Source organism: Astatotilapia calliptera, chromosome 10, assembly GCF_964374335.1.
Source record: "Astatotilapia calliptera chromosome 10, fAstCal68.1, whole genome shotgun sequence".
Taxonomy (NCBI): Eukaryota; Metazoa; Chordata; class Actinopteri; order Cichliformes; family Cichlidae; genus Astatotilapia; species Astatotilapia calliptera.
Window position 1 is genome coordinate 10,995,253 of NC_137431.1, and position 17,096 is coordinate 11,012,348.

Below are 17,096 nucleotides of genomic sequence, written 5' to 3' on the forward strand. Positions count from 1 at the left end.
TCCAATCACAACTTTTCTCTAAAATCTGATTTGGTTACCTTTTCCTCTGGCCAGTCCCGATGTAACCTCAGAGCTCCTTTAGCTGGTAATGAAATTCAGTCCCTGTTGTGTGTACAGCGAAGATTTAATCAAATAGTTTGAAACTGCTTTATATATTCAGCATCCTGAGGCTGTGGGATAAAATAACTGGCCCCACAAAACGAGGCAGATCCGTCACCGAGCGAAGCACACATTTGCACACAACAGCACACTTGAACTTTACCTTCCACAATTACTCCTCTTCACTAAGGTTTATTTGCCATCACTCTGTCAGCTCATGAAGCACCTTCATCTCTTCCTGCCACCCGAACAGCTCTCATTACCGCTCACTTCCCTCCAGCCTCGCTGCTCATTCCACACCTTCTGGCTGCCAGCAGGCACCAGCATGCCCTGGGAGACCAACACTACATCTCTTCCCCGGCCAAGAGTGCAATCCTTCACCTGTCAGACTGGTTCAGTGCACTAACCTTGGATTGGCGCCAGTCCACTCACTCAGTGCATGCCCGTTCCACTAACTCAGACTGCTGGGCCCACACGCATTTTGTTCCCACCACCAGCCCAGCGAGTCTGCTTCTTCTTCTCAGGGTGTCAGTCATCCATGTAAGACGCTAACACTACAGCAGAAAGTGACTACATCGAGGTTAGCTTTCACAAACAATATGGTGTGCCACTAAAAGTATCAAAGGCCTTTGATGTTTAGTCCCTTTCATTTCAGCTGAGGAATATTGGAAATCAGGGATGCCCTTCAGAAATGGGACTAAGTAATAATTAATTAAAGAGACACCTTTTACAGAACATTGCTAATTAAGAAACTTTCACAGGATAACATTTAAATCCATAGTGTCTACTACAGAAAGTAAACTTCCCAAAAAGTTTACGCATATATGATTAGGTTAGAAACTTTTCCTTGTGCTCCAGGAGGCAGAATACCCTTGATTTAATACCCGTGTTTATCCCATCTAATGATGCCATCAGAAAATATGCCACCAGCAGCTTGGTTTTAATGCGCTCTCCTGCCTTGTACTGCAACCATGGAAGTGACAAAACAGCCAATTTAAATTCCAAATTAAAGCTTTCTCTGCAAAAGTACTCAGTCAAAATCTAAGCCAAAAATCCAAACTAAATTAAAGTGATTAAATATTATAATTTAGGCTTTAAATATTTTAAAACTATGGTAACACCAACCTCAGGTTAACGGCGTGCACCATTCGCCGCTCCAGTGAGTCGGCGTTTTTGATATCATTAATTTGGTGACAAATGCTGCAGCGTTGGGTTTTTAATTTCAGGGCTGTAAAATGCTTTACTATAATCTGTTTCTGCAACACTGTGTGCTTGCTGCTCCTAAACATCGAGGATAAAGCTCTGCAAAAGTCCATGCAAGTTTGTTTCCTGTCTATAGAAAATAGTCAGTCGTCATCACTTTAACAGGGAGTGTAGTGCTGTTGTGTACAAATATTAATTACTGTCTGGATTTTGAGATATAGCAGCTCACTGTCTGCCTTTTCATGTAAGTGAGCAATTGTGCAGTGTGGGGAAACTGAGACTTTTTGTGGAAAATATGTAGGAATCGGCTATCAAGAGGACCAAAAGCACAGAGTGACTCCTGTTAATGGTTGTTAACAAGTAATCGTTCAGTGTAACACTTCACAGTTCAATTCTTTTTTTAATTTGTGTCATCAAAATAAATAACATAAAAATGGGCTTACACCACCCTTTTAAATAAATAGACAAATGGATATTTTACATGAAAAAAACATGGACTGTACCATTGTCATGTAGGCAGTAATAGACTGCAACTAACAAGTCTTTACTTACATTTCTCTGTCTATTCATTTAACTAGCAGTAGCTAGTCATTGTAACTCAGATATAAGGATCGTTAAATACACAATATATTCAAACCCTCTGCAGTGTGGAAAGAGAGGACATGCTCAAGGTGGGCGCTTTGAAGGTTACTCTGTGTCCTCTCATCAACAATACTTCACTGGCCTTTGGATCCAGTCCACGAGTTAACATTTAATGCCTTAGTGTTGCTGATAAATTAACATGTGTTCAAATGCACATATTACGTCATATTTTCGTCAAGTTAGTGGGTTTAGACACCCCCGGAAACTGGTACAGTCCACTCCCACAGACAAAACAAAGCAAAGAACCAGGTGGCGATGTTACAAATGAAGTGAAGCAACCAGGAAAATAAAATGGATAACGAGAATTTCAAATGCATTTTTCATATGGATAATTTTGCAAATTGAACAAAGAACTACAAAGCACAGACGTTTGTTATCCTTTTGAATTGAATACCATTTATCTGCTCCTGTTTCAGGCTCCTGCTGCTGCCATGCCGTTTTCTGCAGCACGATATAACAGAGCCATTGTTAAAGTTAGTTGTAACACCTGTGCTCTTCCTAGATACAAGTCAAGTACCCACTGTGAAAAAGGCCCATTGTTAGCTTAAAGGTCCTGCACACCCACACAGCTGTTTCCACTTATCCTTATTATTAAACCTGCTCAGGCTGGAGAAGAATACAAGCCGAAGCTCCGAGCACTAGCGCACTGCACCTTTTTTAGAGCAGTCATATCGGTTTCATTTACAGTCACTGCCTCAGTAAATAAAACAGGAGCCACTTGTGTTCAATGTCACAAGTGGCTCGTGTTAGTCTGTGTTAGTCACTCATTTGATATGAAAATGGTCAATAAGAATTAAAAAGTACGAGATCCAACTAATCTTTCCATGTCTTCCTGCAGCCACTAATGAAAATTAATTAATTCTCACAATTCTGTTGCAAACTGATCTGATGATGAATTGGGGCCTTTTACTGATAGTTTTCCGGGCTGTCTTCACACAGCATCGGTAAATATCACTCATCTCATGTTCAAATATTCATAATTCACTTTTAACCATCAAAGTCCAACTTTAGAGTAGCTACACAGAATAATGCGATCAGACATCCTGGAAGTCATTAATAATTAACAGTATTTATATGCTGAGCCTATGACTAATATCAATGTTTAATAAAAGAAAGTATTTGTCAAATTTGGCGTTGACACGAAACTAAGACATACAGCAGTAATTGTTTTTTTCGGGGGTCTTTTTGCTCCTATTGCAACTCCCCCCCCCCCCCCCCCCCCGAAATTCAAACATCGTGTTATGTGCAGATATAATGGCTGTTTGGTTCTTTGTGCTTCTTTTAAAATTGGATTCATGTGCTTGTGTTGAGATGGTGTGAATAATGAAGGGGGTTGAGGGAGTGAAACACAGCAGCTGGCACGATTATAAAACCTCTGTGTTTCAATAAAAATGATGTCAAATACAGAGGGAATGTCCCATTTCTTTAGTCCTCATCAGTGAATTTAAACAGCTGGCGCCTACTGGAAGAGGTTACAAGAGTGTGTGTTTTTGTGTGTGTGTGTGTCACAGAAAGCGTGTGTGTTTCAGTTAAACATGCAGATGCTACACGCCACACATTTGCTTTGTTTTTTTCTGAAGTGGATATTTGTGCAGCAGATGTTGCTCGAACGGTTTCTTAGCGACTAAGGGGTTCTCATTAATTTTTGAATTTCCATCGGTGCCGTCTGAGAGGCCACAGAGGCTTTTTGTTTGATATATGATTCATGTTAAGTGAGATATCACCTATTGCAGTTAAACTCTTCCCAGCCATTTCTAAAAGCTTTTTTTGTATTTTGGTGTTTTCGGTGTGTCTGAGCTACTTCAAACACACATGCCTGTCCATTTTTGATAAGTTGCGTGAATGGAAAATCCAGAATTATCCAGTATTACTTCATTCAAATATTTATGAGTACACTGTTATGCTGTCATATTTTAATATATTTTTTTGCCAGAGCATAATTATAGAGGTAGGTGCTTATTTGACAGTTGGAATATATCAAAACATGCCCTGCTCGATGGGGTTCAAGTCGTGAGCTTGGAGTTAAAAGGCTCGGTCTCAGTGGAATGCACTCACAAGTTACGAAGCCTCAAACATCTGACATCATCTGTCTTATCACTTGCCCTCGGTTCTGGAAGTTGCATTCTTTATTATTTTCCATGTTCACCTTGGTGCAGAGGTGGCATTAGGTTTTGATTCTGTCATTTTGATGGACGCGGTTGTAAAAAGAAATCCATTGTAATCAGATTTTGTCTTTTTTTAAAATATTTTTTTAATGGTAAAATGATGAGTCATACTAGAAGAGTCAATTTTGTTACAATAACTAATATACAGCATAGAAAAGAGTGTCCATTTATGAGGGCATGAAAAGGAAAGACGAACAGAAATTCCAGTTGTGTCATGTCAACAAAACGAGAAGAAGATTAATGATTTTTTTAAATCTTGTGCAGTTACAGCAGAAATGCACAAAAACACCACTGTCGTTGTTCAAACAAAACGTGCACTTAGTGAACTCGGTGTACTTGCGCCTGCTTGGCATCATCAAGTCTATCAAGGGAGATTGCTGCAGAGGCAATTTCTTCCATTTTACATTTTTCCTCTGGGTAGACAACTTTTTTGGGCCCTATTTGATTTTATTGTGAAGTCTCAACTCGTCCCTCTGCTGCCACCCTGAATGCTAAAATTACCAGCAGCATTTCAGCACAAGTTTCATAACTGAGGAAGGTTTTCACCCGGGGAAGTGATATGAACCCTCTGAAAGTTTCCGACTTTCTTGGGACTTTCTGAGCATGTGCTGTTAATACTTGGGGGTACAGCCAAACCTGTGAACCTGTCGTGGTCATACAGTTAGTCCCAGGTGCACAACTTTTGTACACAACCTCAGTGAATTTTAAATCAAACAACCAAGATGTGATTGAAGGGCATACTTTCCAGCTTTAATTTAAGGGTTTACAACAAATTAGTAACTGTTTAGTAATTGGAGCCATTTTTACTTGAGCCTCAGGCTCAAAACCAGTCGGACAATTGGCTGTAAGCTGTTTGCTGCCCAAGTGAAACCACTGGTTTCAAACAGCTCTCGAACAAGACATTTCAAAGTTCTGAAAAAAATAAACTCATTGGACAGATAAAACCAAGATGAACTTTTCAACCAGAAGCTGTAAAACTGACAGGACTTCACATTGTAAATGGATACTGACCCAAAGCAATCTGCAAAAACAACCCTAGAGTTTCTCAAGGCAGAGAAATGAGAAATTTTTCAGTGGCCAAGTCAGTTACCTGATCTCAGTCCAATAAAGAGCTTGCTTTTCTGCTGTTAAATACAAAACTGGAGGCCGAAAGAAGCACAAACAAGCAGCAACTGAAGGCAGCTGCAGTAAAGGCCTCGAGGGAGGAAACACAGCATTTGGTGATGTTCAAAATAACAGAAAACAAAGTATGAACCTAACTGTAGACATGGTATGAGACCTCAGTGGAAGATTTTACAGCACATGTTGAATGCTATGTTATTAAAGACACAAATCACTGAGTGCTGCAAGTATTTTTCTCAGTAGTGTTGTGTGAGAGTTATGCAATGTACTGGTAGAAGGCCCCCAGTGTTCTTATTTCAAAATGAGCAGCTTTCAGATGAGTTAAATACTTAAAACACACAAGAGCAACTTGTTTCTGTTTACTGTGAAGTCCAACAAACAATGTTTCAAAGAGTCAATCACAAATAATTGGAAGTGTAATTTGCAGACAGTGGAGGTGTGCCGTCTTTCGCCTCCGGCTCTTCATCTAAGAGCTCACCCCATTAAACTTCTATTACTGTCGTCCATAATTAAAACTGATCCACTGTCAAAAAAGAAAATAAAATGTTATTTCATACATGCATTTTATGCAATAACCATCTTGCTTCATTAGCTTTTCACAGTAAAAGTCACCCAACCCAAATGCTTTCCCTGTGAGGCGCCAACAATTTAACGCAGCCCCCAGTACATGTTAGGAAATCGATTAGTAAACAGTCAAGGTTTCTCTACTAATGCAGAACATAAAAGAAAGTTAAAAGCAATAAAAAACACATTGTAAAAGAAGTGCTAACTGTGCCGCATTACATTACCTTTATAATCAATATAAATACAAAGTTCCCTATAATATTGATAGCACAGTATCCTTTATATAAACCAGAGGGTTTTAATGTTTAATTTAACACCGAATAAAGTATAACTGGCAGAGTTTACACATTTCAACCTGCCTAATATAAAAACAGCACTTTATCATATTTTGTAAAGCTTTAAAAGCATTTATGCTTGGTGTATTGTACAACATGAGTGCCACTACATTATGGAGGGAATAATCGCTAGAACACGAAGGAACCCTGATGCTTAATTGATATTTTTTATTGCCCACACATGCCCTCATAATGGCCACTTAGCTAAACTGAAGTACTTTGCCCAGATGCCTCAAAATTATGATGCGTTTTGTGTAGGAAGGCCATTTTTAAGATCCCTAACTCCCCGAGCTGATAATAATTACAATTGCATACATTTAAAGAGGTGACCTTCACCCAGTAAGTGTTTTAATGGATAATGCTGTAGCTCCAGTGGACTCTTTATATTGACTTGTTATTTTAGCAGGCATTAAGCTACAGAAAGTCAAGAGAAAACACAGTTTCCCAGTTTTCTGGGATTTCCTTTGAGGATCTTTCACGGAATATACACGATTCGTTTCCTTCCTTACAGAAGTGTGAAGGGCTGCATGTGGAAGAGTGCATGTGGGCATGGAGGGGTGGTTGACGAGGATTACTTTTATATTATAGGTCAGCTCCCAGGGGGATTTTAACTTAATTAAAGATGGTACTCATTAACTCATCACTGTTCCACATATAGTGGCCTTTTCATTTCACTACAGTATTGTTATGTTGGGGATTGTGGGTCGTGTAAATTAATAACTAATGGTTGATAGCATATGATGAATTCTCTAACAAAATGCTGCTGAGTGTTTTCTTTTTGGGAAACAACTCATTACTATAAATGTATTCTTTTTCTAAAAACGGAGAGTCCACCCAGTCGAGACAGTGGGAGATACTAACAAACAGCAGGCTTTCACACTGTTGTACGCAGTGTCAGCATATCAGTGGTTTTGCTAAATCTGACAGCTTTTGTTATTCTTGAACTCCACTTTCTTTTCCTTGTTTTTCCCTGCAGGGCAGTAGTTGGACACAGAGAGCCGTTGCCTGATGACAGTAAAGACAACATCACCATTTTCACCCGAATCTTAGACAGGCTGTTGGATGGATATGACAACAGGCTCCGTCCCGGGTTGGGAGGTAAGCAGTGCTTAGTTCCTAAACAGCTGTACTGATGATGGATACACAAAAATGTTAATCACACTGTAATCCCAAATGCTGAAAATCATTAAATACATTAATTAATCTACTAGGTCCTATGTCATTTCCTTCCTGTTGCGTTAATGAAATGGATTATTTTTGATTAAGTTGAACTTCTTTTGCAGATTAAGTGAGATTAAGTCATTTTACTTATTTTCATACTTTTCTTTCACTGTTGTGGCTTTTTCCCATTAATATTAGTTAATATAGAGTGGGTGTGCTGGGTAAGTTCTGGATTTAAGTAGCAAATTATCATCGTGTTTTGCAGAGTGATGTTTGCTGTGCAAAGACAGAACTTTGATGTAAACCTCAAGCTGTCGTCCTGATGCGTGAATCATTGCGTACAGTAGAATAAAGCGTAACAGTCGCATTTAATTTAAATATCAGGAGTTTATGTTGTTTCATTTCAGAATAGAATTACTTACATCTTCCTAAGGGAGTGGGAAAAAAGTGCTATAGTGCAAAATTTATTAACATAGTTGTGTAATAGAATATGAGTCCTGTTAAAGAAAATGTTGAAGTTGAATTATTGGCGTTTTTGTAATCAAGGGGTGTGTGAAGCATGAATCCATCTATTTAACTTGTGACTTAAATGCATGGGTTACAAGGTGTCAGATATTTATGGCTCTTCAGCCATTATTAGGGTTGGCGAAAAATAATCTTAATTACAGTGGGGCAAAAAAGTATTTAGTCAGCCACCGATTGTGCAAGTTCCCCCACCTAAAATGATGACAGAGGTCAGTAATTTGCACCAGAGGTACACTTCAACTGTGAGAGACAGAATGTGAAAAAAAAAATCCATGAATCCACATGGTAGGATTTGTAAAGAATTTATTTGTAAATTAGGGTGGAAAATAAGTATTTGGTCAATAACAAAAATACAACTCAATACTTTGTAACATAACCTTTGTTGGCAATAACAGAGGTCAAACGTTTACTATAGGTCTTTACCAGGTTTGCACACACAGTAGCTGGTATTTTGGCCCATTCCTCCATGCAGATCTTCTCGAGAGCAGTGATGTTTTGGGGCTGTCGCCGAGCAACGCGGACTTTCAACTCCCGCCACAGATTTTCTATGGGGTTGAGGTCTGGAGACTGGCTAGGCCACTCCAGGACTTTCAAATGCTTCTTACGGAGCCACTCCTTTGTTGCCCGGGCGGTGTGTTTTGGATCATTGTCATGTTGGAAGACCCAGCCTCGTTTCATCTTCAAAGTTCTCACTGATGGAAGGAGGTTTTGGCTCAAAATCTCACGATACATGGCCCCATTCATTCTGTCCTTAACACGGATCAGTCGTCCTGTCCCCTTGGCAGAAAAACAGCCCCATAGCATGATGTTTCCACCCCCATGCTTCACAGTAGGTATGGTGTTCTTGGGATGCAACTCAGTATTCTTCTTCCTCCAAACACGACGAGTTGAGTTTATACCAAAAAGTTCTACTTTGGTTTCATCTGACCACATGACATTCTCCCAATCCTCTGCTGTATCATCCATGTGCTCTCTGGCAAACTTCAGACGGGCCTGGACATGCACTGGCTTCAGCAGCGGAACACGTCTGGCACTGCGGGATTTGATTCCCTGCCGTTGTAGTGTGTTACTGATGGTGACCTTTGTTACTTTGGTCCCAGCTCTCTGCAGGTCATTCACCAGGTCCCCCCGTGTGGTTCTGGGATCTTTTCTCACCGTTCTCATGATCATTTTGACCCCACGGGATGAGATCTTGCGTGGAGCCCCAGATCGAGGGAGATTATCAGTGGTCTTGTATGTCTTCCATTTTCTGATGATTGCTCCCACAGTTGATTTTTTTCACACCAAGCTGCTTGCCTATTGTAGATTCACTCTTCCCAGTCTGGTGCAGGTCTACAATACTTTTCCTGGTGTCCTTCGAAAGCTCTTTGGTCTTGGCCATGGCGGAGTTTGGAGTCTGACTCTTTGAGGCTGTGGACAGGTGTCTTTTATACAGATGATGAGTTCAAATAGGTGCCATTCATACAGGTAACGAGTGGGGGACAGAAAAGCTTCTTACAGAAGACGTTACAGGTCTGTGAGAGCCAGAGATTTTCCTTGTTTGAGGTGACCAAATACTTATTTTCCACCCTGATTTACGAATAAATTCTTTACAAATCCTACCATGTGAATTCATGGATTTTTTTTTTCACATTCTGTCTCTCACAGTTGAAGTGTACCTCTGGTGCAAATTACTGACCTCTGTCATCATTTTAGGTGGGTGAACTTGCACAATCGGTGGCTGACTAAATACTTTTTTGCCCCACTGTATGTCTTTTGACTATGTTTAGTCAAAAGAGCAGGTCTAAGGAGCAGCATTTCTATGCTTCACTGAGGCACTTATTAATCCAACTGAACACTGTGGTTCAGTCCAGATGTAGAGGAGACACATTTATTTATAAATAGAATTGATATATTTTTTTCTTTAAAAAAAAACTGTTACATAACTGATATGTGTCATGTTCTACATCTCAAACTGGTGCTTGAGGAAGTGAGTTAGGTGAGGTCGGAAGGCTAATTTGGCCCCTTATCAACACAGTCAGCAGTTGCTGCAGCAGTGCCTGACACATATTTATGAAGGTTATAAACTTCTAAGCCTGTAGCACACTCCTGTTCATCAGCACACATACTTACAGGTGCCATTGGCCCAACATGCACAGGGTGCAGGTTATTTTATATATCCTTATGCAATTTTCATGTTGCTCTTTTCTAAATGTATATATTCAAACAAACTACTGACATTTTCTTTGTGGTGTAAATATCAGATATTAGACTAGTGTAGCTGAAACTTCAATTTTCTTCTCAACTGAAGGTTTTTGGCTTCATGAAACCAAACTGACACTATGCACTGCTAGTGGACAATACGGAGCATTTTTTTTTTTTACATCACTCTTGTGGAAAAGTGCGTTCCCTTGGGTGAACATCTTTGTTCAATCATGCCCAAATGGCAAATAAGCACACACGTCAGTGGAAATCCCACTAATTGATGCCATTTCATCCAAATATCCGTGCCCTAAAAGACAACAGCAAGCCCACATGCTCAAACGTGCTTTACCATTTCTCAGCCAGTCAGCTGGAATGTCCAATTCTGCTCTACTGCTTGATTCACATGCCATGAGCATACCTACTGGGCAACAGGCCTACCATGCTGGATGACTCGGGCTCTGTGGCAGTAACCAGGAAAAGGAACCAAACATAGGTTGTTCGTGTTATATTCCCATCTCCAAAGGCAAAACAGATGATCAGGTGTCTCTCTGTACAGAAGTGACTGCCTATAGGTTAAAGCACAATTCTATCAACACCTCTTTACTCACAGTTCTTTAGGAAAATTGTCACTAAGCAAAGCAAATAGTAGGACTGAAGCTGAAATGATTCTGATTGGTTAAAATATGTCAGTTATTTGTATGTAAGTAGGGTGACATAGCTGTACATATTTCTAAAGTTGCTTTATGCACTGGTGTATCATAGCTTTATTACTTTTTATGAAGGCACAGAATGGGGACCTGTTTGAATTTTTCATATTTGAAATCCTCTTTGATATTTAATAGACAGGAAGGTGGTGACATTTATTATCCTCTTATTTCTTTATTCATCAAAAATATGACAGGAATATATAAAATATATAAATTATAAATTTAACATTTTATGATATATTTTAAAATGTATTTTAAATGTAAAATATTGTAAAACTATTTGACACAGGTTTAAATCTGCAGATTAGATTAGGAGCATCTGCCCTTCACACAGACCAGGCGCCACGCTTTTGTATAGCAGGGACGCTTTAATGTCTAAAGCTGCTGCCTGCACAAGAAGAAAAGCACCAATCTTCCTCCTGCTGGCCACCCCATGCCTTCTGAAAAAACAGTCATGTGGGACCATCTCAGACAAGCAGACTGGGCAGAAACTGGAAAAATGCCATTTCATTTTATTTTCAGCAGCATCTATTAGCTCTGCCCTATGCTCCAGTGCTTTGTTGTAAACAGAAACAGGGCAAATCATTCTGTTCCCCTGCCTATGTCTTCCATGCAAACTGCTGACTTGGTGTTGTGATAATCGTGTATTTGTGAGAGCTATTTGAGTCACAGAAATGATTAATGTGGAAGTGGATCTCCTCCCTTGGGATGGAAAGGGGGGGGTCTTTGCTAAAGGATTAAAGACCTCACCTGTGGGTGGCCATTTAGATCTGGGACACAGTTAGAGCGAGGATCCATTCACTTTTGGAGAAAAGCCTCATCACTCTCTAGTCGTTGCACCACCGGGAGCAGCTATTTGTCTCGCCAGCGGCCCAAGAGCCTGCTTTACACGGTTACCCCAGAGGAGCTGATTCAGCCCACACTGAAGAGGGCAAATTTTGATCTGTCATGACTTTCATCTCATGCCCTACTTAATGCGATGTTAAAATCATTAGTGACGTGTTTGGAAACAATCCTTCCACATCGCATATTTCATATCACAATTAAAGGTCTGCACTAGCATGCCGTATAATGATCAGTGTGATCGGTGTTGCAAATTCAGGAATCATCTATAAATCATTATGACAGAAAAGCAATTATGGGGCTTTTATTGTTACATAACATGCAAGGATGCATGTCATTAAAACTGAAGAAATACATCTTCCTTAAGAATAGACACAGTAGAAAGTCTTATAGAGTTATGACAGAATCAGACTCAGTGTTTGTATGTGTGTGTAACTGCAAAACATGTGTACATTATCTGAGTTAAAAAATGCTTAATGTTAAGCTGCTGCATATTATTCCTGAGCCAGTAGTCCTTTAAGGCTGACTAAAATCATTTTGGGTCAAAAGGGAATCTCATCTCTGAAGATACAGACTTGGGCGTGGCCCAAAGCAAATTTTATGCCTCAGTGGTCAAAAACGAGCTTGAGCCAAACAAATGGTAGTTTTACTGAATGGATAACTTTCAGAAGCATCTGTGAAGCTGCTCGCAGCAACATTTTGCCTCCGAATTGAGGTCAAGGAAGAAGGAAAAAAAACAAACAACAACTCCTGGGCCAAATCCTTAGGACTGTTATAGCCAGTGCTGTGTGTATTTTAGAAAATGTCTTATATTATTGGTGTAGCATTATGTTCTTAAACCAGCAGCCTGTGCTACAAGAACACGGATTTGATGAAATGATCCATAAAGACAGTTTGAATCCAGGTATTAAGCCGTCCAGGAGGACACAAATTCCTCCCTGAGCATGCATAAGTCTTCTGCATTTGTTTTATTTTTTTCCTTCAAATTGAGGTGTTTCTCTAACCGTTTAATACTCTAGGCTTTTTCTAAGGTAGCTTAGTTAAAATCCAACCAGCAAACTTCACTGTCATGCACACAAACAATCAGCTTAACAAAGACAGAGCTCCAGCAATGCTTTTTTTGTGTACAGACTGAGTAATGACCGTAATGTGTTCTGGTCCTCGTTGTCTCTTTTCCTCAGAGAGCGTAACAGAAGTGAGGACAAACATCTATGTCACGAGTTTTGGACCCGTTTCAGACACAGACATGGTGAGTATCAGTTTCCTCAGCTTCCTCCTCACTCTGATCAGAATCATCAAACCTAAGAAGGCTTTCATCCCTTTACCTGTTACTGTTTGGCAGAGGTGCTTAGTGTGGCATTTGGATTGTGTAAGCATCTTTGCTTCAAGGTCCTTGTAGAGGATGTTGGATTTGTTGGTCTTAGCTATTCATGCATTTTTTATTATTATTATTAGTAGTAGTAGTAATGGTTTTGTGTACATATATTTATGTTATATACTAGCAGACAACTTTCGGATGGTGCTGTTCCTTGTCAAAGTGGTCTCCCTGTAAAACACAGCCTTTAAAAGCCTCAGATGACCCTCTTTAAGCAGCAATTGCCTGAGAATTTTTATGCGTTGTCATGAGATCCTGTACAGCATTTGACATATTTGATCATGCAGCTCTAATTGACCGCCTTGAGCTCTGGGTTTGTTTCCGAGGCTGAGCACAGAGCTGGCTTGACAGCCTGCATGACATAGCAAGATTAGTGCGTTTTTGCCAAACTTTGAGTGTTTCGGTCTCACTGGAGCTCTGCTTCACTCTGTTCTGGGGCTCTAAGCGTAGCTCCTCTACAGCAGCTTGTGTTCACACTGTCAGACTCGAACGCGAGTCGATGAGGATCTCCTGAGGATGTCATAAACTTGTGTGAAGACGGTTACAGAGGATGTTAAAGGTGAACGGCTTTACTTCCTTAATGGTATATGACAGATGTTCTTTATGTTAACTAACTCAACTGTAGAGTACAGAGACACATAAATATTCATGCTGTCATGGTTAAGTGTGCCGGGTAACAAAGACACAAATAAAATGAGTGGGTGTATATCTGTATATAATTAGATAAGTACAGTGGGGCAAAAAAGTATTTAGTCAGCCACCGATTGTGCAAGTTCCCCCACTTAAAATGATGACAGAGGTCAGTAATTTGCACCAGAGGTACACTTCAACTGTGAGAGACAGAATGTGAAAAAAAAATCCATGAATTCATATGGTAGGATTTGTAAAGAATTTATTCGTAAATCAGGGTGGAAAATAAGTATTTGGTCACCTCAAACATGGAAAATCTCTGGCCCTCACAGACCTGTAACGTCTTCTGTAAGAAGCTTTTCTGTCCCCCACTCGTTACCTGTATGAATGGCACCTGTTTGAACTCATCATCTGTATAAAAGACACCTGTCCACAGCCTTAAACAGTCAGACTCCAAACTCCGCCATGGCCAAGACCAAAGAGCTTTCGAAGGACACCAGGAAAAGTATTGTAGACCTGCACCAGACTGGGAAGAGTGAATCTACAATAGGCAAGCAGCTTGGTGTGAAAAAATCAACTGTGGGAGCAATCATCAGAAAATGGAAGACATACAAGACCACTGATAATCTCCCTCGATCTGGGGCTCCACGCAAGATCTCATCCCGTGGGGTCAAAATGATCATGAGAACGGTGAGTAAAGATCCCAGAACCACACGGGGGGACCTGGTGAATGACCTGCAGAGAGCTGGGACCAAAGTAACAAAGGTCACCATCAGTAACACACTACAACGGCAGGGAATCAAATCCCGCAGTGCCAGACGTGTTCCGCTGCTGAAGCCAGTGCATGTCCAGGCCCGTCTGAAGTTTGCCAGAGAGCACATGGATGATACAGCAGAGGATTGGGAGAATGTCATGTGGTCAGATGAAACCAAAGTAGAACTTTTTGGTATAAACTCAACTCGTCGTGTTTGGAGGAAGAAGAATACTGAGTTGCATCCCAAGAACACCATACCTACTGTGAAGCATGGGGGTGGAAACATCATGCTATGGGGCTGTTTTTCTGCCAAGGGGACAGGACGACTGATCCGTGTTAAGGACAGAATGAATGGGGCCATGTATCGTGAGATTTTGAGCCAAAACCTCCTTCCATCAGTGAGAACTTTGAAGATGAAACGAGGCTGGGTCTTCCAACATGACAATGATCCAAAACACACCGCCCGGGCAACAAAGGAGTGGCTCCGTAAGAAGCATTTGAAAGTCCTGGAGTGGCCTAGCCAGTCTCCAGACCTCAACCCCATAGAAAATCTGTGGCGGGAGTTGAAAGTCCGTGTTGCTCGGCAACAGCCCCAAAACATCACTGCTCTCGAGAAGATCTGCATGGAGGAATGGGCCAAAATACCAGCTACTGTGTGTGCAAACCTGGTAAAGACCTATAGTAAACGTTTGACCTCTGTTATTGCCAACAAAGGTTATGTTACAAAGTATTGAGTTGTATTTTTGTTATTGACCAAATACTTATTTTCCACCCTAATTTACGAATAAATTCTTTACAAATCCTACCATGTGGATTCATTGATTTTTTTTTCACATTCTGTCTCTCACAGTTGAAGTGTACCTCTGGTGCAAATTACTGACCTCTGTCATCATTTTAGGTGGGGGAACTTGCACAATCGGTGGCTGACTAAATACTTTTTTGCCCCACTGTAAATGAAATATAATTAAATGAGATGAAGTAATTAAATGTCAGTATTAGTACACAAAAGAAGAGATTTGTTGGAAGAATCAGAAAATTAATTAATTAGTGAAAAGAAAAAAGAACAAATAGAGGAGGAGACCAGCCAACCGACGACAAAAGAGGTACCGCCATGCAAGTCAGAATTGATATTAGTCTACGTGGTTGGTGGCTTCTTTATTTTCCTATGCTATGCAATCCCTGAGTCAACACACACCTTTCTAATGGCCCAAATCAATCCAAAGTTATTGCAATCATGTGCAGTCAGCTTGCAATCTCAATACTTTAGATTCAAAGACCAGGCCTGCAACCACTTGCAGTCATTCGCTTTCTTTCAAGCAACTTTGGTGTCTCAGGATGGCGATAATCAACAATAAATCTATCTCTCTATCAGTTGAATGGGGTCTGAGATTGATTCAGATGTGTTGGAAATCTGTCCACATTTATAAATTAGACAACAGTTATTTGCAAATGTTTCCAGAGTCGGGACTCAACTGTTTGGAGACCAGTTGCTACCTGTTCAGTAACTCTGCAGTCAACTGTGGTTGTTTCAGCTACTTACTTTTGATTGTCAAATGCGAAAATGTAATGCAATAACTGGGCAGGCACTGGCTTTTGGTAGTCACGAGAAAATTGCCATCCTGTTGCCAACCTATCCCCACAAGCTGCATGTCTTTGGATGGTGGGAGGAAGCCGGAGTACCCAGAGGGAATCCACACAAACACGGGGAGAACATGCAAACTCCACACAGAAAGACCCCGGCCTGATGGTGGAATTGAATTCAGGTCCTTCTTGCTGTTGCTGTACCGCAACAGTGCTAACCACCGTGCTGCCCCGCAATATATAAATATTCAGCATATTGATTGGATGTTCAAACAGCGGTCTTTCAACATTTATTTCAACATAATGTGAGCTACAGTGTGAACACACTGCTTATTTGACAGATGAAATGATAGTGTAGCTTCTGATCAAGCACAGTTCATTTCATGAGCTATTTCTATGTCGATCTAAATAAGCATATCCATAAGTATGTGCTCTATGAGCTATGTGACTGTCATGTAAGGCTGATACAACAGCTGTGTCTTTTGTATTTTGCAAACAGTGCTGGCATCATTTCAGTACATGAACATGCTGACAAACTGTTGTAAAGAAGGAACACTCTCACATCAAAATCTTGATAAATCTTCTCTAAACGTCTTGGAAAAGCTTGAGGCTCTTTGTTAACATACTGACTTGGTTATCCATGGCTCCAGTCACACGGGCTTAGAGATCAGAGGCGACAGCCTGGCAACCACCAACTGTTACAGGAATATTCCCCTGCCAGTTGCTGGAGATTGCAGGCAGACATTGTGATATCGATCGCTAATACCCTCAGTTTCACTGAGACCATTCAGGTGCCCCCTGTCAACAACCGATCGCTAGGGAAAAATGTGCGTTCCCTGGCCAATTGATGAGTTGTTGCTGAAGGTTGCCGAGTGACAGAGGGTTTTGCACCAAAAACCTCCTTGCCGTTTCCTTGGTTGCTAGCAGTTTGCCACAGTTGTCTTTAGTTTGCATGGAAGACTCATCTGCAAACTCTTGTTTATTAACCACAGAGCAAAAGTGAACATTCATAAAGTGCAGATCTGCTGACAACTCTGTATCTTTCAAACAAAAACTCTAGGCCCATAACTTTTCAATGATCATCAAATTCACATGTAAAATACTGCATTTCCATATGGGACTCGTTCTTTGCATTTTTTTTCTCAACATATCGCAGGCCTTTTGATACACCTGCACTCACAGCCACCTTTTCACACATGCCACATT

The 17,096-nt window shown here is 40.6% G+C and overlaps 1 protein-coding gene across 2 annotated transcripts in view; it reads left to right on the plus strand.

Moving 5' to 3' along the window:
* The window catches only part of gabra3 (gamma-aminobutyric acid type A receptor subunit alpha3), a 125,256-nt gene that overhangs the window by 62,729 nt on the left and 45,431 nt on the right, over positions 1-17,096 (plus strand). For both annotated transcript variants that reach the window (XM_026181152.2, XM_026181153.2), the window contains exons 3-4: positions 7,107-7,228; positions 12,732-12,799. In XM_026181152.2, the coding sequence (XP_026036937.1) occupies positions 7,107-7,228; positions 12,732-12,799 (190 nt within the window). The remainder of the gene's footprint in view (positions 1-7,106; positions 7,229-12,731; positions 12,800-17,096) is intronic.